The 22,392-nt window shown below is 56.4% G+C and overlaps 5 protein-coding genes across 5 annotated transcripts; 3 read left to right on the top strand and 2 right to left on the bottom strand.

The window, feature by feature from the left end:
• Nucleotides 1–675: 675 nt before the first annotated feature.
• On the top strand, nt 676–2,848 carry vib-1-0 (Transcription factor vib-1; the record flags this gene model as incomplete). The annotated part of the gene is made up of 3 exons (XM_037320079.1): nt 676–1,523; nt 1,582–1,953; nt 2,086–2,848. 3 exons carry the CDS (start codon nt 676–678, stop codon nt 2,846–2,848), a joined length of 1,983 nt encoding a protein of 660 aa, XP_037182033.1.
• A 3,550-nt stretch (nt 2,849–6,398) lies between these two features.
• CGCA056_v004823 (uncharacterized protein) lies at nt 6,399–7,264 on the top strand (the record flags this gene model as incomplete). Its single annotated transcript, XM_037320078.1, has 2 exons — nt 6,399–6,424; nt 6,484–7,264. 2 exons carry the CDS (start codon nt 6,399–6,401, stop codon nt 7,262–7,264), a joined length of 807 nt encoding a protein of 268 aa, XP_037182030.1.
• A 639-nt stretch (nt 7,265–7,903) lies between these two features.
• On the bottom strand, nt 7,904–9,913 carry itt1 (E3 ubiquitin-protein ligase itt1; the record flags this gene model as incomplete). Its single annotated transcript, XM_037320077.1, has 2 exons — nt 7,904–9,288; nt 9,343–9,913. 2 exons carry the CDS (start codon nt 9,911–9,913, stop codon nt 7,904–7,906), a joined length of 1,956 nt encoding a protein of 651 aa, XP_037182031.1.
• A 977-nt stretch (nt 9,914–10,890) lies between these two features.
• On the top strand, nt 10,891–11,688 carry CGCA056_v004821 (putative dolichyldiphosphatase; the record flags this gene model as incomplete). Its single annotated transcript, XM_037320076.1, has 2 exons — nt 10,891–10,944; nt 11,029–11,688. The coding sequence occupies 2 exons, from the start codon at nt 10,891–10,893 to the stop codon at nt 11,686–11,688; spliced, it is 714 nt and encodes a 237-aa protein (XP_037182028.1).
• Nucleotides 11,689–12,301: 613 nt separating this feature from the next.
• CGCA056_v004820 (uncharacterized protein) lies at nt 12,302–14,389 on the bottom strand (the record flags this gene model as incomplete). The annotated part of the gene is made up of 3 exons (XM_037320075.1): nt 12,302–13,477; nt 13,530–13,906; nt 13,960–14,389. The coding sequence occupies 3 exons, from the start codon at nt 14,387–14,389 to the stop codon at nt 12,302–12,304; spliced, it is 1,983 nt and encodes a 660-aa protein (XP_037182029.1).
• Nucleotides 14,390–22,392: the final 8,003 nt, after the last annotated feature.

The following is a 22,392-nucleotide window of genomic DNA, read 5'->3' as shown; positions in this document are numbered from 1 at the left end:
GACAGACACGCACACCACACATGCTGCTGCTGCTGCTGCTGCTACTCCAATACAGTACACGCAAGTAATAAGTGGTCGACGGGGTCGGTGCTGCCAGCCAGCACGCATCCATTGTAGGAGCATCCCGTCGAGACATCGTCTCCCGTCGTTTGCCGTGGTGGTAGGCCGTTCTCCTCGACTTGTTCCCCTCGCCCCGACTCGCATCAACTCGACTCGACACAAACTCGACCTTGGCTGGCCTCCCCCAGCCCTGCCCCATCCAGTATCCACCCCAGAACAGTGCCGAAGATTTTCATCAGACACCCCCTCCAACATCTACCGTCCTCCTGCTACCCATCCACCCCATCATATACAAGTATACATCTGTCCCTGCAACCTTAAACATGACCGTCGTCCGTTGAACCTCAACTTCACCTTTGCATCTCCTGCATCTTCTCGAGTCTTCGCCCATCACCGTTCGACACCAAACAAAAGGCCGTCCTCATCGCCCTCCTCCCGCCGTCTTCCCTTGGTCATCACACGGCTGAACATCTACATCCTGTGTATGCCTTGCTGATCCCCGCCAGCAAGAAACCACATATCTTGTGAAGGAGAGGTGTGCGCTTGGGTCTGGAACAGGACTGCAGCGCTCCAGAAGGGCATGCTCTAATGTCAACCACGGTGACCTACCCCGTCATGGCAGAGTTGAAAGAGCCGGCGCATTCCAGTCTTTGGTCCAACTATGGAAGTCCCGTCCAGATGGCGTCTCGATTCAACAACAGCCTCGATTCCGGCCTCGGAGGCCATGCCGCCAACTCGCCACACGCAGGCCGCCCAAGAAGCCACCACCCGAGCGTAGACCACGGCTCCTACCCGTACGGTCGCTACCCCCAGGATGAATCTGATGCGTACGACAGGCACGCGCATCCCAGCCTGTCCTCCCACCACAGCTTCCCCAACCTGAAGAGGCCGTACTCCCATACCGAGCAGCCTCCTTACCAGGAGATTGTCCAGGATCTGAGGGACGACGGGTCCAAGCTGACGGTGAACCACGACCACAAGCTGCTATCCTTCAAGAGAGTGCAGGATAAGCACACGATTCTTGACCAGCATGGGCGCATGCAGCAGCTGGAGCTCTCTGCCCAGCTCCACGGAATGTTCTTCCTCTCCGAGATGCCCACCAACACCAACGACGGCACCATCATCCAGCCCGAGCTTACCTGCTACCGACGAAACCTCTTCCAGATCAGCGGCTCTCTGATCACCCCGCGCGGCCAGCTCTCGGTCGTCACCGAGACTGGCGAGACTGTTCCCGTCAGCAACACCGAAGTCACCATCTCCGCTATCGAGTCGGTCGATGGCCATCCCGTCCGTCTCATCGTCATTCCCTGGAAGACGCCCCCACCCAACTCTCCCGAGATCTCCCAGACCGCGGACCAAGAGCCAGCATCACTCCCCCTGATCCCCTTCCAAGAGGACGGCTCCGAGGCCGATGGAGAATATGCCGTATACCCCATCGGGTGGCGCCGATTGCAGTTCAGAATGTGAGTAACTTGGAGCACACTTGCACAAAGGAACGATTTCGTATTAACTCTGGTTCAGCGCTACCGCGAACAACGGCAGAAGGAAGGAACTGCAGCAGCACTTTGTGCTCCATCTCAAGGTCGTCGCCACGCTGGCCAACGGCAGCAAGGTCGTGCTTACGGAATCGACAACGGCTCCCATCGTTGTGCGTGGCCGCAGCCCGCGCAACTTCCAAGCCAGGAAAGAGATTCCTCTGCTCGGCTCCAGCGCTGGCTCAAGAGGCCAGGCCTTGGTCGAGACCGGATTGGGTATCGTGGCAGGACCGTTGGCAGTAAAGCCGCAAGAAGCCAAGGCAAGAGGGTTGGATATGCAGATGCCCCGCTCCGCCTTCACCTTCAGCGCCGGAGGGCCCAAGATGCCAGGAGCCCCGATGACAGCCATGAGATCAAAGTAAGCCGGCCCAGCCAACCCCTCCATTCCTTCACCTGGACTTGCCAACTCGATCACTCGATCGACTTGGTGCGTGCCCATCACTTGATGAACGCCGACTCCTGAGAGAAGAACCTCGCTGACTCGCTCCAGCTCCTACCCTAACTGGGGCTCCACGAACCCCGTGTCCATGTCTCAACTGCCACCGTCCGGCTCGGGAGGCTACCCGGCGACCTCCATGGCAGGAGAGCCTTACCACAAGGTCCCTCTCTCGGGCGGAACCAGCTTCAGTGCTGAACCGCAAGACATGCCTCTCCAAACATCAATGCCGTCGGTCCAGCTGTCGTTGGTAGCAAACGAGCAGCAGCAGCCCCCTATCAGGACCCAATATGCGTACGTCCAGAGCACTACCGCCCCGCCTCCCCTCTCCGTTTCGACGACTGCGATGGCGAGCTCGGACAATGCGCTGAACGTCCCAAGATACGTCGACAACCCGAGGCCCACCAAGAGCCCCAGGCACGCGAGTGTCCCTTCCATCCACAGCACCGGCTCTCTTCCCAACGAGTCGTCGCCCGAGTACCGATACGGCTCGTCGTACGGAGCCGTCGGCAGCAACGCCAGCGAGATCCCGCCACCTGCCTACAAGCAGGAGCCTGCCGCCTCCCACCCCGGTCCCGCCCGAGACTACTACCCTCCCGCGAGCTCGTGGACAACAACAGCCGGCGAGCCCGCCTCGACCGTTGCCTACACCAGCGGCGAGGGACGGCCGTACGCCTTCCCCGACCAATACGCCAGCGGAGGTTCAGCGCCGTCAACCAAGCAGGAGGCCGCTGCCCCTCCAGCACCCGGATCATACAGCAGCGCACACCGGGGTTCCTTTGACGGCATGAACCACTACTCCTGGAACACTAATTAGCTGTGCGCATAATTGTTTGGCGGCTGGGTTACGCCATTCGTTCCCCAACTTCGAGAAACAATAATAGGTTCGGGCCGGGCGTGACCAGACTGGCGGAAACAAGTCCTTTGGCCTAGGCTGTTTCCTACCCTGGCACGACGGCCCCTGACTGTGTACCATCATACCCTTCGATTCGAGGCCTAGGAGAGACAGAGAGCGATTGCGGTTCGGATTTGAGTTTGGGATGTTATTTGCTTTGTTTTTTCTTGTGTCGGCGAGAAGTTTCAGTTCTTTGAGGCCATGACGAAGCTAGGGAGTTCCAAACAACCGGGGGTTTCAGTCCATCGTAGGATGCGATGGACGTTGGGCCCCGGCGGGCTTCTCCCCCACACCATCAGCTCGGCATCGGCAACGTTCCTTTTTTATTTTTATGTTTCATGACAGACTGGACCCGAGCATAATTGGGTAGGCGCAGCAACGAGATGGTCGAGATCGGCGTCAAGAGACGGGCATTGTCTGGTGGCTGGGCATTTCGATACCACACGGAGGATAGCATTGACGTCGGATGCTCTGGCCGGACGCTTCTATCACCGGCTCCGGGCCGTGCTGCGACATTGGGAGGGCGGGTTACATTACGATGTGTATGGTATTTTTTTACTTTCCTTTATATTTTTTGGGACGCGTCGAGCGCCGGGTATCGGGGCAAGGAAAGCAATGAAAGGCATTGTGGTCTTCAAACCGGCATCCTCTTTTGATTCCTGGAGTGCGCCGACGATGGCGGTATTTTGTGGTGTTGAAGGGAGAGAGAAAGAAAGTCTTCTAAGCCTGGGATGGCACGACGTCCGGAAAAGAGCCTCATCCCGCTGCGGCGGTTGAGTTCCGCCACCAGAACGCCAGGGATGGCCGAGCGTTCAGCTGATTTGTTCAGCACGGGAGCGACCCAACCTACTGGTAACTTTCGAGACCCGGGCAGGCGGTGAAGACGAGACGGTGTGGGCAGTCCTGTTGGTTTTTGTTTTTTGGTCGGTTGGCAATGGGTGGATTGGCTTGGCTTGGCTTGGCCTTGTCTCGTTTTTGGGTTCCAATGTTGCTCGCACGACGACGGCGACCTACATTGTTGTGCTATGCGTGCGCGCAAACTTTGGTGGAGGGAAATTTGGATGAGGCTGGCTTGTTTTACTTTTCAATTTGTTAGATGGGGGAAGGGAGGAGGAAAGAGAAGGAATAAGAAGTGATCCTCTTTTTAGTGAGACAGAGAGAAGAGAAAAAAATGCCCAGAAAATGCGCAAAGCGATGAGACAGAGACCAAAGCTTTTCTCCCCATCCCATGTTTTCCTGCTGCCGCCCCTCTCAGCCCGCTTCAACTTTTCCCCGCCTGGAGAAACAAGAAGCTCGTATTGGGGATTATCGTGTGTATCGGTGTAGTGCGAGAGAGGGGGGACCGGACCCGGGTACGAGACGGGCAGGCAGGGCTATTTATTATCGACAACCTCAAGTTCTGTTGGTACACAGCACAAACGCCAACCGCGAGCAAAACCCCACGAGGTACTTTCGTCCATTGTGTGCTAGCGTCTGACCCGGTTCTAGCCTCCCTCCCTTTGGCTCCTAAAATTACCTTGCCTGCCTCGCCGGGCGTTCGCAATGTTGGGCGGGTTCCCACTCACACAAACACAGCATAGCACGTTGGTCGCTCACGCGCACCAACGGCGGAGGCGCATCGTCATCTCATCTCACCTCGTCACCTTGCCTTACACACCGTTACGCTCGCGGCACCCACCCCCCTCCCTCCCTCCGCTCTTCCAATAGTCTGGGCAGACTGGCCTGGCGCCGTCTGTTGACGTTGGCGGCGGCGGTGGTGGCGGTGGCCGGCGCGGAGCGGGAGACCCCACGTGCGGTGGGAACCAATGCACCGGAGATCATATATGTCGTTGTTGTATGGTGTGCGTTGCGTTTTCTCTTGCATGGTTTGTCACTGTTTCGTCGTGCTGTTGGTTCGCTCCCCTCCTCTTCCTGTACTCCTCTTGCTCCCATCTCCCGTAGGATTCACTCCATGGATTAGGAAACCCACTCACTTCGCTGTCCCCCCCCGCCGTTTGGAGGAGGGAGAGAGGGAGGGGGACAGCGCAGGCTACGCTCCTGCTGCGGAGGAGGAAGGGACAGCAGGCCGCTTGCGCGTCGTTGGACGTTGCATCGCGGTAAGCCACAGACCTCCAACGGTCCAACGGGGCATAACGAGCGGGATGCCCGTTTCGGCGCTTTTTTGGGCAAGTAGTACGAACTGCTCCTCAGCTGAATGGGCGCGGAATCATTCATCACTGGCGGGGCTCGGAGGAACAAGGAGGGGCGTGTGTCAATGTGTGAGGGCGGCGCATTTCCCGTTGGTTCTGCTTTTTCTTCGTTCTCATTTTACCAAGAGTTCGGTTTGGGAGATTTGCTTCTCTGCTCGGGCCCGAGGGATCGGGTAGGTAGGGGGAGGGTCCGCCCCGAATTTGGTGATGATGACGATCCGTCACCTGTCAAAGGTGCACCAACACACGCAACCCACACCACCAACACTTCCTGTCAAGGGAGATGAGGGGTGGAACAAGGGTGTTCGTGGTCAGAAGGAAGGGGAACCAACGCGACGAGGAACAAGCAAGCCATGCACATCACACACCACGGAACCGGCGCGTTGGGACAGTGGTTCTTCCTTCGGGGAGTTCGTCGTAAATCTCCAAGTAGGAAGGGAAAGCAAGCAAGCAAGCAAGCAAGCAGCCACCCAAACCCCGGCCCGCCCCTCAGCTACTAACATGGCATTGAGGACTGACACCCCTCCCCTGAAGAGCTGAGCTGAACTCGCCGGGGCTGGACGCCAAGGCAGCGGAGCGGAAGGGATGCGGCTGCCATGTGGTTTGGATGTGAGACAGTATATCAGTAAAGAAACGAGGACGGTGGCCACGTTGTTTTCATACATCCCAGGGCTCGGATTTGAGTTGCAGTGCAGCTTGCTTTGACAGGTTGTGGCGGTCGGAGGGGAGGAGGGGCTGCTGTGTTGTGTCTACCTGCGTCCGTAGCGTTTCTTCTATGCGTGGTGGCTTTTACGGCCGTAGGATTCTCGTCGTGTGTCCACATCAACTGCCACTCAACAACCACTACAAGCAATGTTCCACGGGAAACTGAGACGGGCAATCCTGTTGGTGAAGGGAGGGAGAGGTTAAGGTGGGCTAAATACTTTTGATCGGTTTCGCCAGACATGCCTCGGCATCTTGTCACTGCTGGTGGAGAGCTGGCTGCCCGGGTGGTCCCCGCGCTGTGGGCGATAAGATAAGCCAACTCCGTTATTCCCACTTTGAGCGAAGCGAAAAATCTCAATTGGAGACGCCAATTGGGGTGCGACGGTCGGCGGTCCCATTCCGCTGTTCAGCCGCACCTTTCGGTCTGGAAGAAATTCGATAGCTCCTGCTCGGACGCCGTTCTAGGGGTGACGATCGAAATACCCACAACGCAACGCAAACACGGGACCACCGGCCGGCAATCGTTCTTTTCTGCACGAGACACACACCGAAGGGAAAACCCAAAACACCCAGCAACCATGTTTGAGCTCCCGGACGCAAAGAGGTTTGTCGCCCGGTGCTTCGACTCTTGAACGCGACGCTGACTGTTGTTGGGGTGGTTAGGGTCCGGAGGCAAGACCTGCAGTCTGACTCGGAAGACGAGGCGCCGGTCCGCGACGACGAGCAGGATGCGGAGCTGCTGGCGAAGCTGCACGCTCGCATGGCGGGCATGATCGACCTGGGCAGCCTCGAACAACCTGCGCCGACGCCGAAGAAGAACGCCGCCGAAAAGACGACGGAAGAAGAGGACGCCGCGATGGGAGACGCCGTAGCAGACGAACCGGCCGAGCCCGAGGAGTTCGAGTTCCGCCTGTTCTCCACCGCGCCGGCGACCAAGATCGCGCTGGTCGACGAGGACGAGCGCGCGATGGAGGGCGACGGCGACATGGTCCGCAAGAGGCCGCTGTCGTACTACGTCGCGGAAGAGGCGTCGGCGGCGGCGAGGGAGCAGTTCGCGGCCGCGGCGGTGTCGGGGGAGGACGTGCTGGAGCGGGCGAAGCAGAGGTGGTGGGGGATGGAGATGCCGTGGCGCGTGACGACGATCCCCGGCAAGACGAAAAAGGCAGAAAGAGGGGGCGAGGACGAGGAGACGGCGCGGAGGAGGCGGCCGGGGAAAAAGAAGAGGATCGCGCTCAGGATGAAGGAGCGGGAGAAAAAGAAGAAGGCCGAGGAGGCGGCGCAGGCGAAGATGGGCAAGGAGGAGGCGCTCAAGGAGAAGAAGAAGAGGCTGAACAGGGCGAAGAAGTTGAGGAAGCGGGCCAAGGCGAAGGAGGCCAAGGCTGCGGGCGGTGGTGGTGATGAGGCAGATGAATCTGGGGGTTCTTCTGACAGCGGCGATGAGTAGCACAAAGGCGTTCATCGGTCTGGTCCGGTGGTCTTTCAGAAGAGGTGTCTATGATTTATGAGCGAAACATTTGCCGGATTTGAGCGGCATTGGGTCGACCCCCCTGACCGTGTAGTCATCACGTCTCTGGAGCGGTTTGATTGAGCCTGTGACTTGCTCGACTTACCTCGTCCGAGGTTGAACATGATCTTGCTGTGAATCCAGCAAGCCTAGATGCATGCCAAAGATTATGGTGTTCTCGTTGGGAGCGTTGCGCTGGTGCCCATCTGCAATGAGACCGGTAGCAGACCTCAGTTCCAATGACACAAGGAGGGTGGACTGCCCCGTCTGTCTGTAAAGACGAGTACGACTGCGCAAAGTGGGCTTCATCTACAGCGGGGACGATGTGGCTCGTGGTATTAGAAATGGGTTAACCAGGCTTTGCCGATGTGAAAGCAGTCCAGCACTTTTACATGGCCACACGTACCGTATCGCCTAGTTTTGTGATCGTATACCAACTTAGTGGTGCAGTATTCATCGTGCTCTAGTCCTATGCAATAATTCGCTACGGCTTAACATGCCTTCCCTCATAGGAATCAGTTCCAGTCTCTGCGGACCTCTCTGGGGTCTGGTATGTGCAAATACTCCTACCCCGTTCTGTCATGAATCGTCATCGCTGTCTTCCTCATCCATCAACGCCATCTGAACAAAATGCCGTATCCAAGCCTCGTGCTGCGGGTCGAGTTCGCCCTCGCCGATTACTCCTGCAGCGCCGTTTCCGCCTCCTGCAGCAGGCACCCGCTGGGCCTGGTTCTGGTTCGGGTTCCTCTGTTGATTCTGCCGACGACCTCCTCGACCGTCCATGGCACCCCTGTTCCCTCGGCCGCGTCCGCCTCGCGGTTGATGACCTCCCCGGCGGGCCGGTGGTGCTGGTGCTATCGGCGCAGCGGGCGGGATAGGGCCCTGGCCTATGCCGGCGGCAGCTCCTCCTCGCCCTCCTCGGGGCGCTGGGTCGGCCCCGATGCGAAGAACGAGTGGCCCCTCACGCGCAACACCGCCTGCTGGAGGTCGCGGTTCCTGAACAGCGTTGTCCGCCTCATCCTCCGACTCGGTGTCGTCGGGCTCCTCGATCTCGGGAATGATATCAATAACCTCGCCGGGCTGCGGAACAGCTGCCTGCTGCTGCTGCCTGCCGCCGGCGAACCCGACATCCACATCATCGCCGTCTCCGCCTTCGAGCTCCCACAGCCGCATGTAGCACGAGGTGAACTTGCCGTTGGGCTGCTCGTTGAAGTGCGCATAGGGGTTCCGCGGGTCGAGCCAGGCGGAACAGAGGTAGCAAAAATGGGAGGCGCAGCGGAAGCAGATCATGTGGTTGCATCCATGTGTCTTCTGCGCCGGGACGCCGCAGGTTGGGCACGGCGTCGTGTGTAGGTTGATGTAGTCGATTGAGGCCTGCTCCTCGGCCGTCATCTCCTCCTTGTCGCGCTTGGGCGTGCAGCGGAAGAACTCCCCGTGCCACGACTGGAAGCAGCGGCTGCAGAAGGCGAAGCCGCAGTCTTCGCAGATGGCCAAGAGGTCGCCGACGTCAAACGTCTTTTTCGTCTTTTGCTTCCCGTCAGTTCCCTGCCCTTCCTCGTCCGTCTCCTCGTCAGAGCTTTCCACGTCCTCCAGGCCGTCTGGCTTCCTGTGTTTCTTCGACCTCGCAGCTCCGTTGCACCATGATCGAGGGCAGTAGATGGTGTTCTTGTCCGACTCGAGCTCGTTCTTGTACTTGAGCGTCACGTAGCGGGTAACGGTATCTTGTGACAGGCCCATCTGTAGCAGTTCACTCGGGCTGATGGCGGTTTTGACCTTGCGCTTCTTCGCTCTCCCCGAGGCGCCTTGCGTCTCCGCTCGCTCCTTTGCACAGTTCGGGGCAAGACAGCGAACGGTGGCCAAGTCTCCTTCTGTGATGGCATTATCGTAGAACTCCTGTAAGCATTGGGTACAGAAAATGTGCCCGCAGTCGAGCATCTTGTGGCAGACTGAACCCTTCTTGGGATCTGTTCAAACGTTAGCGCCAGCGCGTTGATGGCCTTGGGGAGAAACGAGCGTACCTAAACAAACGCCGCAGTCAAAGGTCTCCTTTGCAAACGCGGCCCGAGTAGCCTCGATGTCGTAGTCCAAAACGGCGATCTTGTGAAGCGGGTCAATCTCCAGCGCTCCGTTCCCGTCCACCATGCCAAACACGTCGTCGGCGGCCTGTTGCACATGATCAATGTACGTGAAGGCGACCATGTCCCTGCCCATTTCCTCCCACAACCGCGGGCCGTCATCCTCCAGTTTCCTGGTGGCCTCCATCGACAGCCATGGTGGCGACGTGCTTATGCTGACACACGGCGGCTTCTCTGAGGGATAGCCCTGTGGCAAAGATATGCGGACAACGACGGACGGCAGGTGGAACAGCTCGTGGGACTCGACGCGGGGCTCGACGCCGGGGATTTGCGCCGCAGCTGGGACGTCGGCGTTCGAGGCGGCCGGGAAGGTGACGGTTACGGGCTTCGCAGGGTGGACGGGGAGCTCGATGGAGAAGGAGTACGGGTTCTGGTCATCGGGCTCGAGTTCGGGGAAGATGGCGTGGAGAGAGCTGAGCTCATCGTCGCGCGGGTCGTCGCTATCGGCGTCCATGACTGCTACCTGTGGGAGACGACGACTATCATACTTTTCCGGTGCGATCGCATGCGAGATTAAGGCGCAGTGTACGCCGGAAATAGTCAGAGTGTGAGACTGCAAACTTGGTCAAAGTTCAGTGCTCTTCACAGTTTCAGCGACGGGCAGCGCGAAGTATATCAGCAACGACGGGAAGCAGTGGCGAAGTCGGACAATGGAGGTGGTATTATTGAGATAGAAGAAATGGTCGCGGAATCCGCGAGAAGAGCGACTGGTTATGACAAGCACATTATACGAGCTTGAGCAGCCGGTGGTGGTCGTGTGGTTTCTGAGGCGTCGGGTCCTCGCGAATGCCTGGTACAAAAACGGCTGGCCGAGTTGCTAATCAAAAAATGATGACTCTTTTGCCGCACTGCATCGCGGGGCAAAGAAAAAAAGAATGGGGGCCACCGGTCTTCAACTCCCTCCCTCCGACCCTCCGACCAGCCGCCGCAATCCTTCTGGAATTCTTTGCCGGGTGACGAAAGGAGGGACGGAGGGGTTCCAGGCCTGGTCAGCCACAAGCCACAAGCGTGGGGCACAAAGCCTCCCGATTGGCCCGAGCTTGGATCTATGCATCCTGACGTATTATGCAAATATTGGAGAAGCAGGGGCAGTGCGGTCCATTGCGAGTGGCAGGTGTCCAGCAGACACAGCACACCCGTGGACAGCACTAGCAGCATGGAGCGCAACAGCCAGCCAGCGCAACAGGCTCCATTAGCACTTTGACATTTCTAGGGCGCTGTGCACCACGATCCGCGACATTTGCTTTAACTTTACCAGCCCCTGGGCCCGACTCGCAAAATTCTACTGCCTCACGCGGACCAGTCCTTTTGTCGAGGCATATGGCAACTTGCTATCGAGCAATAAGAACCCCCAATCCCCCGGAGAAACTCCCGCAGCAGTAAGCTCTCAGTCGTGGCTGGAAGAACAATCGGAGCTGCGAAGCGGACACCATGGACCAAGACACGAGACCACTCGCCTCTCTCTCCCTCACCCACGTCTACTATGTAAGCTTCTCCGCACTTTCGCAGCTGCCAAAGGCTCGACTCTCGCCTTTGGAGAGGAACAACACTGACAGAAGAATCCCACAGGACCCCGAAGATCCCCTCTCCTTCCTCTGCGCATGGCTCGCCCTCCTCCCGCAAGCCCTCTGCATCGTCTACGCGACTCTGATCTGGTCGACCCGCGAGGCCGAGATAGCCCTCATGTTCGCCGGCCAGCTCGGCTGCGAGGCCTTGAACTTTGCCCTCAAACGCCTGATCAAGGAGGAGCGCCCACGCCGCATCCACGGCAAGGGCTACGGCATGCCGAGCTCCCACGCCCAGTTCGTCGCCTACTGGTCCGTGTTCCTTGTCTTGTTCCTCATGGTCAGACACCGCCCCTCGCCCGCGCGGAGGCATCACCGGCCGTATTCCCTGATCGAGCGTGTCGTCGTTAGTGGCGTGGCCCTCGTCATCGCGGCCGCTGTTGCGTGGAGCCGAGTCTATCTCGACTACCACACCGTGAGGCAGGTGTTGGTCGGGTGCCTGGCTGGATCGATCACGGCTGTGGGATGGTTTCTGGTCACGGCCATTGCCAGAGATACGGGACTGCTGAGCTGGGGCTTGCAACTACCAATTGCAAGGGTATTCCGGTTCAGGGACTTGGTGGTTGAAGAAGACCCGTGCCAGGCTGGGTGGGATAAGTGGGAGGAGAGGCGGGTTGAGGCCGAAAAGCGGGCTGCCGAGGCAGAGAAGCAGAAGAAGAGGTGACACATTGGCGAACACCAGACATACATACATGGAATTATACGTTATCTGCAATCGAAGCACATATTTAACGCATCTGAAGCACGTGGAATGCAGCTGTGGCGGAATGAAATGGACACCAATCGTACATGACTCACGTTAATCGTCTTAGGTCAAGATTGTTTGAGCTCTTTAACCATTGCGCTATCGTAGCTGCACTATGAGAGAGGCCTACTTCTTGTGACCATTTTACCTCGCCCGCCAATGTCAAATCCGTCTCGTAGCTAATCGTGCCGTCGTCCTTGTCCTAGAGACAAAGTGTCTTGGAGGACCATCCCGCCCCGAAATCCTACACTCTCCAATGATACCCCGTCATCCCGGATCGTACACAATGCACCAATTTGCATTGTAGAGAGATAGAAACCAAACAATATGTAGACGTATATGTCGCACAGGTATCTCCGCAAAAGAAACGCCATCCAATGAAATATAAAATGTAAGAAGAGAAAGTATTCGCCAACAACTCCGTTCTGTGGCCGAAAGGTCGGATCAATCGCTTTTTACCGCCCATCGTTTAGACATGTCTATTTTATCACTTCCAACACCGTAGAATGCCTCATGCGGTCAGCTGACGTGCCTAAATCCAATCACGCTTGTCGTGAGGAAGATCGCATTGGCAGTTCCGCTTCGTGCACTTGGCGGGAACAGAAGGCTTTCGCGCAGGAGTGTTGAAGCCAACGCCCTGAGGGCTTGTGACTCTTGTCTTTTGAGGGCTCTCAGGCCTGTAGACAGCAGGGCTCAGAGTGAGCTCGCCTTCGTCCTGCTTCAGTTGAGACTGTCTGGGGACAGCAACCTTGGGAACAGCAGGAAGGTTCTTCATCCGAACATCCTTCTCAGATCGGACAGGGGACTGCACCAAGGTGTTGTCCTCGTCCTCAGAGTCGGAAGAGTCGGAAGAGCCGCTGTCGCTGACGACGTCGACCTGAGCCAAGGGGCTGGGCCGCTTGGGGACCTCAGTCTCGTTGGGACAATCCAGCGCTGTGACGCTGTTGTTGTTCTCAAAGTAGCGAGAGTTGAGGGGGGGCATGTCGTCGACGTTTGACAGGCGAAGGCCAATCTGCACAGTCGCCGACGACGCCATTGAAGAGTCGCGGCGGTGGCGAATGCCCTGTGGGTGAATTGACGGAGGCGGTCTCAAGAAGAAGACATCATCCTCGTCGTTCTTGTTGGGGTTGGGGGAGTAGGTAGTGGCGGGAAGCAAAGTAATAGACTTGGTGTTGTTGTTCTGCTCGTGAGGGAACAGGGAGTATGACCTCTTGCGAGCGTGACCCATGGCCTTCGGGGTCTGGTAGGTTGAGACCTGTGCAGGCTCAGGCACCCTCACGGGTGAGGGAGCCGGCTGGATGGGGTACACGGCGTTCGATCGGAGGGGGTTGGCATAGGTGGGTGAGTTCGAGGGGCTCTCGATGCGAGCCTCCTCATACTTCTCGGGGACGAGGCTATCGGTGCTGTCCATACGCTGGAGAGACCGTGCCCTGCCGACGGGGTTCATCATGTGGTGTTCGTAATCGTCGTCACCATTAGGAGCCCAGACCCTAATTCCGGCCTTGAGCTTATTACGCTCAGACTCCCACTTATCGCGGGGGCCGATAGTCGACAAGGTGTTTGAACGCAGGAATAGATGAAGGCCGCCAGTCAATAGGCCTGATACGTTGGCGACGACTGACGCAATCATAGAGAGAGTGAGAGCTTGGCCAGTGGCACCTCGCTGCTCAACAAAGGAAAGGTTAAAGAAGAATGGGATAAGGAGGGTCTGAGAGAAGACGTTAGCAGATGAGCGGGTGGGTTGACTGCAAAGGACTTACGGTCGAAATGAAGGCGACCGCCAGGAAGTAAACCATCCTTGAAGCCGCAACGCGCTCAGCGTTCTCGATTCTCGAGTTGTTGTGAAGTCTGAAGAAGATGATCATAGCACAGCCAAACAACACCGCCGAGATCAAGACGAGAAGTGCGAAGCAGCCCTCCTTCCATCGCTGGACGAACCAGAAGAGCGAGGCGAAGCAAAAGTTCGGAGGGCGGATAAATAGAGTGACGAGGTAGGTGATAAGAAGGAAAGTGCCAACGATAGCGAGGCAAATCGTAACGTTCCACTTGCCACGGGGAGGCAAGGGGTTCTTTCGTAGAGACCGAATGGCCACTTCGAGAGCAAATACTAGTTGAATGTAAGGAACGATGAAGACGGCTGCCAGTTGTTAGCCACGTTCACATAGCCCACTCCTATTCGAGAGAACATACCAGGCAGCATCATCTGAGAAGTGATGGTGCAGCCGAGAGTCAAAAGGTGGTCGAGTCCAGTCGACTGAGCGACTGCGAAGACGATGCCCTGAACGACGATTCCGACAGACAGAACAAGCGGGAAAGACTCGGCAGGTCCAACGAATGTGAAGCCGTGTGTTCTGAAGCCAAACTTGGGGTTGTTCCTCTTTGTCGAGCTATAGCCATCCCAGAAGATACCAACTGCTGTAGCGAATGCAGCAATAACATTGAAGACGGCGAGGATGATGGTCGAGGATCGAATCGATTTCGCCGCCTGGAAGCGGAATTGGTTGATCAAAGCCGACGTCGAAGCGTTCGTTGCCCGGTAGGGACCTCGTAATGAAGCGTCGCCATCGTAGTTCGTAACGTCGCCCTCGGCGCGAGGTTCCAACCAGTCCCAGCTATCCATCTCGTCGATTATTCACCTGGCAATGTCGAGGAGATGATTGCAGGCGTCGAGCCGCAGCAATGCCAGATATTAATTCGCCGTCCGAACCATCTAATCCATAGACCTGTCGAAGACGTCCTCGTTGGAGAAGAGTAAGGGAGTAATAGCAGTGAATGAGAAGCGAAGAGAAGGAAGGATGGAGATAGTGTGCGGATGGGATGGAGAAGTGAAAAGAGTAGGTGAAAAGACTGGATGGACTGTGGAAGACTGCCGCTCTTGGACGAAGAGGGCGGACCAGACGAAACAGACACTAGGCAAAGTCGGGACCTACGAATAGAAACAAGGAGCAATAGGACCAGCCACTCAAGAGAAGGGAAAGGGACCGGCCTTGAAAGAAAGGAAAGACCACTTCCAGAAGTCAGATGGTAGAGGGAAGGCCGCATGAAGAGGTCAAAAGGCGATCACAGAAGCGCGGGCGAGACCCAGTAGGGGGTCGGCAGGGGAGAGACTCGGGAAGGGCCCCCGCGCGGGCCAGATGAGGTCCGGAGAGTTAGCCAAACCGCTAGATGGGGCCCAAGTCCAACTTTGGTCCAGGGTAGCACGGCTGGATGGGTGGCCTACGGGAGAGGGCCAGAACAGGGGAGGACGAAGATGGATAGTGGGTCCTTGGTGTGCCCAGGATAGAGGTAAAAGACGAGGGTCGACGAACTCCCGGCGAATGAGAAGCAGCCCGCACCTCAGCTCGGCCCGTAACTGGCGGACCTGCATTCTGCAGAGGGGGGCTTTGATGGGGGTGGGTGGTCGCTTGACGTGCATGTTGCTGGTTAGAAGACGACTTGGAGGGACCACGGCACGGCGATGTAGCTTGTCTTGGTCCTCGTCAAAGAGGTCGTGGCTGGAGACAAGGGCTCTGGACGCGGGATGGCGACCATGTTCGTCACGACCCCGCCAACGTTGGCTGGGTTGGTACCTTGTCCTCTGCGATTCTCGTCACTCAGGCCCCTTGCCGACCAACGTCGTGTGAGTGAGGCCTGTGGTGGTGGAAGACGGCCTACACGAGAAGCAGGGGGGCATGTTCGTGTCCCGGTACGAGGTCAGCAGAGCAGCGCAGTGCAGCAGTAACCAGCAGCAGATGCCAGAACTGTCGGCTTCTTCGTGCCGTTGGCCGTCGCAGTCGCAGTCGCACCGCGTGCCTTACCTTGCCTTGCCTTGCGTTGGGGGCGAGGGAAAAGGCAGGGCAAGGCACGACAGGCATGGCATGGCAGGCGAGGCAGATAGCGCAGCACAGATGGCTTGGTGTTGAAGCATTGAGTGGCGATGAGGTGAAGCAGTGATGTAACACGTCTGGGTTTCGTAGTGTCGCCCAAAATGCCTGAGCCCCTGGCTGTGAGGTTGGCCCAGACAAGGTTTGACGTTGGACTTGAGCCCCAAATCTGGGGGGCACTAGGAGAATACCTCTGGTCGCTATTCCCGATTTGGCCTAGTGGCTGTTGCCAAAGAAGTGGATCAAACCGCCGCAGGGGTTGTGGAAGGGGCGGCTTTTGGAGATGCCGAAACCTTTTTTGTTCCCTCTCCCTCCTTCCTCCTCCTGCTGCTGCTGCTGTTGCTGCGTGCCTGGCCTTGCTTGCCCACCACCACCACCCAATCGAACTTCGTCTCTGCTGCCAGCCCATCCGTTCTGATATCAGTCTGGTCTGGTGTGTCTCCTGTGCCTGGGAAACAGGTGGGTGTGGTGGTCTCGATAAGCTGTGGGTGCTGGGAATCGCCTCATCACTTCGGCAGAACAGCTTCGGCCGTCCACACGATCGGCAATCCAACCGCACCTCTCTCACGTTGTGGCCAACAATTGATGTGTGCCCAGATTCTCGCGAGGGGCGCAGGCGGACGGCATGCCAATCGAGTCACGCACCGCAGCTCAACAATTATGCCGCAAGTGAGCCGCTGCGGCCAGGCGCACGGCGAGGGCGAAGCCCAAGTCCAGTCTTCTGCCCAGTCGGATAAACATAACCATGGCAGGGCGACTGGGCTTCGTCAGGCCTCCTCGCACTAGCCCGACAGCCCTGCCCACGGGATGTTTCTGCCAGTCGGAGACAATGGCCAACACCAGCTATCTTCGTCTTGCACGTGTCGCTCGTCGCCACGGGGCTCGCCATTACCAGGGCTGTCGCTGTCGTCCCCTTGGACGCTTCACACCACAGATGCCCTCGAGCCTGAACGATAACATCGGACAGGATGCCACGACTGTTTGCCAGACTGGCTGCTCGTCCAACGGTCCCTGTTGGGCGAATCAATTGCCTCCTCTCGGGTGATCGAGTTCGTCTGTTTCCACAGATTCTCGAGCGATGAGGCAGATGCTGTGTCATCTGAGCTGAGATAGCCTGCACAGGGGGGCTCTGACGGGTCTCAACGGCAGGGATCCATGCCTTACGAAGCCCTGCTCTGCGAAGAACAGACTGTTGCGTTCTCCACACTTACATCAGGCTAGACCTCCTTCGGCTAGGGTACGTTGCTTTGACGGCCTCAAGCCCAGATCTGTCTGGCACGTCACGTCTGATAGGCCCGCAGGAAATGTGACGGCGTTGCGACTCGCAACCTGTCAGATACGACGAGGTATGGGGAGGTTTGCACTTTGCGCGAACCGTTGAAGGGCAACGCACGAACGGCACGCCGTCGCTTGACGGAAGCGACGGCGGGGACGGACGGGCGGGCGATCCCATCACTCTCGCCACGAGACAGACGCCTGCAGCTGATGGCGCGTCCGTCACGATATCGACGATCATCACGTTAACTATAGCTCACAAACTCGCTACCCCTCTTTGAATTTGACGACTGGTAAGGTCTGCAAAAAGAGGGTCACCAATCGTCCACTACGCCTTACGACAATGAAGACAGCAAACTCCAATTTCCAGCACAGCGGGCAACTTGGGGACAAGCTCAGAGACTAGTCAGTAGTGCGACGCTATTTTCCCGAAGACTAGTGCAGAGTGACACCAGTCTGGGTCCGGTGCCACTGGCTGTCAAACACTGCAATTTATCTCCCACAACTCAACCCTACGGATATTGATGGCTTGGGTGGTCTGGGGCACTAGTTGTAACCTTCAACCGTAAGCTTGGCTGCGTCTCCCCCACCAAGAAAAACTGGCTGGAAACCGCGTGCCCGGTGGAAGATGGTTGCTCCGAGATGAGGGACTGCGCGGGCTCAAGACCGTCACTGCTTTTCTTCCTGCCGCATCCTTGGGCTTCCCGCCCGTCCGGGGAGACCCACGCTCTCTGCTGATCCGGTCCTCGCCGTCGATCAAACGGGCATCCAGACTGACGTACCACCAGGAGAAGAGCATCTCAACTCACGCACTACATACGCATGTTACGATGTCCAATTATAGCGGACATAACCGAGTCTCAACCGAACTCGCTTGCCACTTCGAGAACCATCCAGTTTCTCGATTTGGTGGCCCTGGCAGCCATGTGCCGCCTCTTCCGGACATTCAAGCGGCAACGGGCTGTCATCCAAAGTCGATAATCCCCATTCCTTTTTTCCTCATTCTTCACTAGCAGTTATTCTCCTAATTTCCGCAACTTGGGGGTCGTCCAATGTCTTCTGACAGGTAATGTCCACACACTCGTCTGAAATCAGTGCGAGGGCGGTTGCAGTGTGCTATTCTGGTGGTGCCGTTTCATCTCAACAACCATCCGCCGCACACTTGGAGAGGTCTCCACGGAAAGTGGGAGCAAATCGCAATCCACGAACCATTCAGGGCATTGGGCCGACAGCAAGAACCCAAACATCTCTAGGTCTGAAGTGGTAGTCGTCACCTATAGAGCTTTCACCCTCATTGAAACTATCAAGTGGCAATTCGTCTCCAAAGACTGGACGACAACTGAGTCGACAGTTCGACTTGCGTATACTCGTTATCGCTGCCGTCTTTCCCGCACTTGAGGTGGCATGTTGCTTGGCTTGCACGACAGATTCGTCTTGTTCGTGAGCGACCGACTCAGTGTCTCGACATGCATCCTCCTTGGCAACCGCCGGGCATGCAATACAGAAGTTTAGATGACATCTTGTTCCACGGCGAGGACGGCTCACCCAGAATACTTCGCATTGTTGCTTTCCTCAACTGTGCTTCAACTCCGCAAACCCACAAAGAGCGGATCTCTACTCAAGACCGGGTGTTGGTTTCCTTGAGGCAGGGTCTTCCGTCAGGGTCCCTTCTCCTGCGCCAATCCACATTCTTCCCTCAGTTGATGACGCAGATGTAGTGCTGTTTGCTCCCAGACGGAGACATGTTAAGAAAAGAGGTTGCCAACTGACTCACGACCCTGCATGCTCACCTTACTCGGGCTCGTCCATCGCGAGAATGGGGGACGGGTTGGAATGCCTTTTCGGCTGGCGCAAGAGCCGCCCATGGAAAGCAGACGGCCCGATCAAGGCATCACGGCTTTGGAGGATATCCCGTCGGCAGACCCGCTGTCGTCGCGGCCGTGTTGGCACATATTGGTGAACCACGCCCACGTGTCGACCTTACAAACCGGATTGCTAGCGTTGCAGTTCTCGAATAAGGTGCTGCGTGGAGGGTGATGGTTGTCTTCTGCGCACGCTACTGTGTGGTGCTTTGAGAAGGCAATCGAAAATCTCGCCAACGAGTCGGAACCGAGCTTACATCCGGCCGGCACAACCAGATCCTGGCCTCTTCTTTTCTACAACCCTGTCTTGGCAACTGCGATTTTGACGAAGGAGTCGACGGCAATATCTTCAACACCATGCGTGTAATATTTTCAATATCTATCCGGACCGGCTTCGGAGGCATCTTACGCAATGCCGGGCCTCGGTTGATAAAGTGTGGGCTATCTTGGTCCTTTCGGACTCGCACCGTCGGAGCCGTCCACTGTACTCATATATTAAGCCGGAATATAGGCAGGTTTTCAACAAACACGGCGAGTCAAGACACACTATCAGCTAGTATGCAAACATCGGATTGTGCGTCGCGTATTGACAAAAAGTCCAACAACACGCAAGCTCATGGCACGGCGTGGCAAAGTTGCTGACGTGCCTCAATCTTTCGACTTACGCTCTGCGCAGAAAGCTCTATCGAATCACCTTTTGGGCGGTCTTGAGAGGCTGACAGGTGAAAGGACCATAAGTTCGAGATTTCGCCCCCCAAAGCAGTCGAGTCCGGGCTCTGTTCAACCCTGCCATATCCCGGTTGGCGCTTGCGTCGCCCCCATCACGAACTCCACCAGCGCACGATCTAAGTGATGAACCCCACTGCCGAAGACTAAGAGTTCATCAAAGTAGATTATAATGACGATTCGAATAACGCCGTGAGTGTTGGCGATATGATGGTTTACTGGAATAGAAGCCTGGATGTTTGGAGCGCATGCATCTCCGGGTTTCCTTGGGGCCTCAGCGAGCCATCAATTCGGGTGATGATGACTTGCTGCTGCAGAAGCGTCCGAGTCCTGAGATCAATAGTCGGGTGAGAGATACAGCATGATGTTAGATGCAAATTGTCCCAATATCCTTCGTTCGTTGAGACGTAAAAGACGCATTCTTAGTCCTCCATTGTGATGACCACTGTGTAAATTCATTGGAGGCATGCTGTGGCGCCCCACAAGAGCGTGCTACGATGGCTTCTACAGAACTCGACCATTATGCCTGACCTTTCTTCCCTCGTATCTCATTGGTCGTCGATGGCTTGAGATTGGGCGCCTCTTGCGGTGGTGTAGAGGGCTTCGACACGCCCAGCAAAGTGATGACCGTATTCTGGCAACTTGCCAAATCCATGTGCAAGCCGATGACCTATACCTGTCGTCGTACAATCGACATATGTAGGAGGTTTCTTTCGCATTAAAATCCCCGCATTCGGCATGCACCTTGTGGTTGTGAACATCACAGTTCAGGTTGACTCCCTTGAGCATGGTCGTCGTACGAGAGACGTCTTCACTATGTCGGATACCTGCTCCGCCTTTCATCTGATGCGTCAGGAGCATTAGTCGTAAATCCCGTCTGGACTTCAGATCAGTAGAATCATCCCAAAACCCCATCAGTCCAGTGAACGTCGTCCACGGCGATCCTGCTGGGACGTCATCTTGGCCCATTCAACCAGCCAGCGGCGCCCGAACAACGATCGGCATGCTCTCCCGCGGCAGCATACGACATCTCGTAGCCGATCTGCCGCCGGAAGTCTCATTCATTTTTCAGGTTCATGTTTCTCCAGATTCGTTAGATTCGCCTATTGTGGTGTTTGAACGACGACGTTGCTCGGGACACGTGCTGACACACTCACGCCCACATACCGGTAGATCAGAAGCCCCAGCTACTCGCCCTACAGGCGAGCCTCTCGCTGCTCACTGGTCGGCTGGGTCAGACGCAGAAACACGAGAACGGCACAGAAACTTGCCCTCATTCGAGAATCCTTCTCCCCGTCTCCGAGAGCATCGCACTACGGAGAATATTTTTCTCTCACCCACATCGGGGCGGGTGTCCACCATGCAGATCATCCGTTACCCAAACGTCGTCACGACGGGCTGTTCCTGCTGCGCTGACGAGGCCAACTGCAGGCCGGGGAATCTGCCCGGCAGTGGGACCGTTTGACGCGGTGTTCGGTATGGGTTGCCGAGCAAGAGAGAGAGGCGAGGCGAGAGGCCTGGTGTTACAGCAGGGTGGTATCGGGTGGTTTTACATCGACAAAGGGCACGGATGAGACCGATTGGCTCCGCATCGGCGTTGCGTCGTGGGCGTGGGGAAGATAGGCGTCTCTTAAGAGAGAGAGCCAGCCGTTGGTGATTTGAGTTCTCTTGGGATGCGGCACTGGGCGTCGTCGGATGTGACGAGGGTGGTGTGCGAAAGGCAGGATGCGGTAGCATCTAATGACGATCGCGGTTGGCGCTGGGGAACTTGAGGCGGTTTTGGATGTTCGCCAAGGCTAGAATTGCCGATCATGGCTGGATTGGAGCGGTTTCTAGAAATCCCAGGTAAGTTCTGAGAAGGGCCCTGCAACGAAGAGATCCCTGGTCTTGTTCTGGTCACCTCAGACTGCTGGATGCCTTGGGGAGCTTCCTGGCAGTGAGTATCTGACATGAGGACGACAGGTGAGCCTTTCAAGGCGGGCATCTGTCAATGTTCGGTAAATGACTTTTACTGTTCCGAAGGACAGAGATGTGGATGTCAGGGTGAATGGTGTGGGATGATGCGGATCTATTACGATTCACATAGAAGCGTTCTACTGAATAATAAGGCTCAGATACATCTGCAGACTTTGAATGCCCAGCTCATCCCACGGTGCTCTCGTGGGATTCAATGCATACTGGAGAAAACAATCCTTCTGCCACAGTGAAGTAGAGCATACTTGAATACAGATGAACCCATTTGAGATATCTCACCTCCATTTCTCTCAAATTCCTTCTGGTATTGAACTTCTTTGAGCTGTGTGCTGGCGGTATCGAGCATAAACTATGGGATCTCTGGCTACGCAAGTCACAACTCAACCCTCCTTTCCGTTCTAGACAACTAGCGCTCATTCATTCGGGTTATTGATTTCAGATTGTGTGCCGAATAAGTTAAATCGTAGGCTATCCTCCATACTTCACCTCACCAACGCTGCTCTGCTCTCATCTCATGATGGAACTCAAGTTGACCTCGCATATTACCACCGGGGTATGTGACGAGAAATGGTGCTACAAAGGATGAAATACAAACTAATGTACTAAGTCTACTTATTCTCTAAGACTCTCAAGGATTTCAAAATATAGTGCACTCAGCCGGTTGAAAGGTCACATTGAGTTCACTAAATATTTCAAACTTACTACTTAAGCACTTTGACTTGGCACCTTTTATCAATAAAAGTATTTAACACAAAAGACTTCGTTGTTCGGAATAGCATTGGGGAATTCTAGAGTCATTATGAACGAGATTCACTGGTCGTAGCTTTGACGAAGGCCTCCCTGAACCTACCATCAAGGTTGTTGACCTTGTCGCGTGAGAGGCGGCTTCCTTCACCCCGTCGCGATTCTCAGTATGCTTGTTC

This window comes from Colletotrichum aenigma (assembly GCF_013390185.1).
Source record: "Colletotrichum aenigma strain Cg56 chromosome Unknown KSG_Cg56_contig03, whole genome shotgun sequence".
NCBI classification, from domain to species: Eukaryota; Fungi; Ascomycota; class Sordariomycetes; order Glomerellales; family Glomerellaceae; genus Colletotrichum; species Colletotrichum aenigma.
This window is presented reverse-complemented; position numbering and strand designations above follow the sequence as displayed.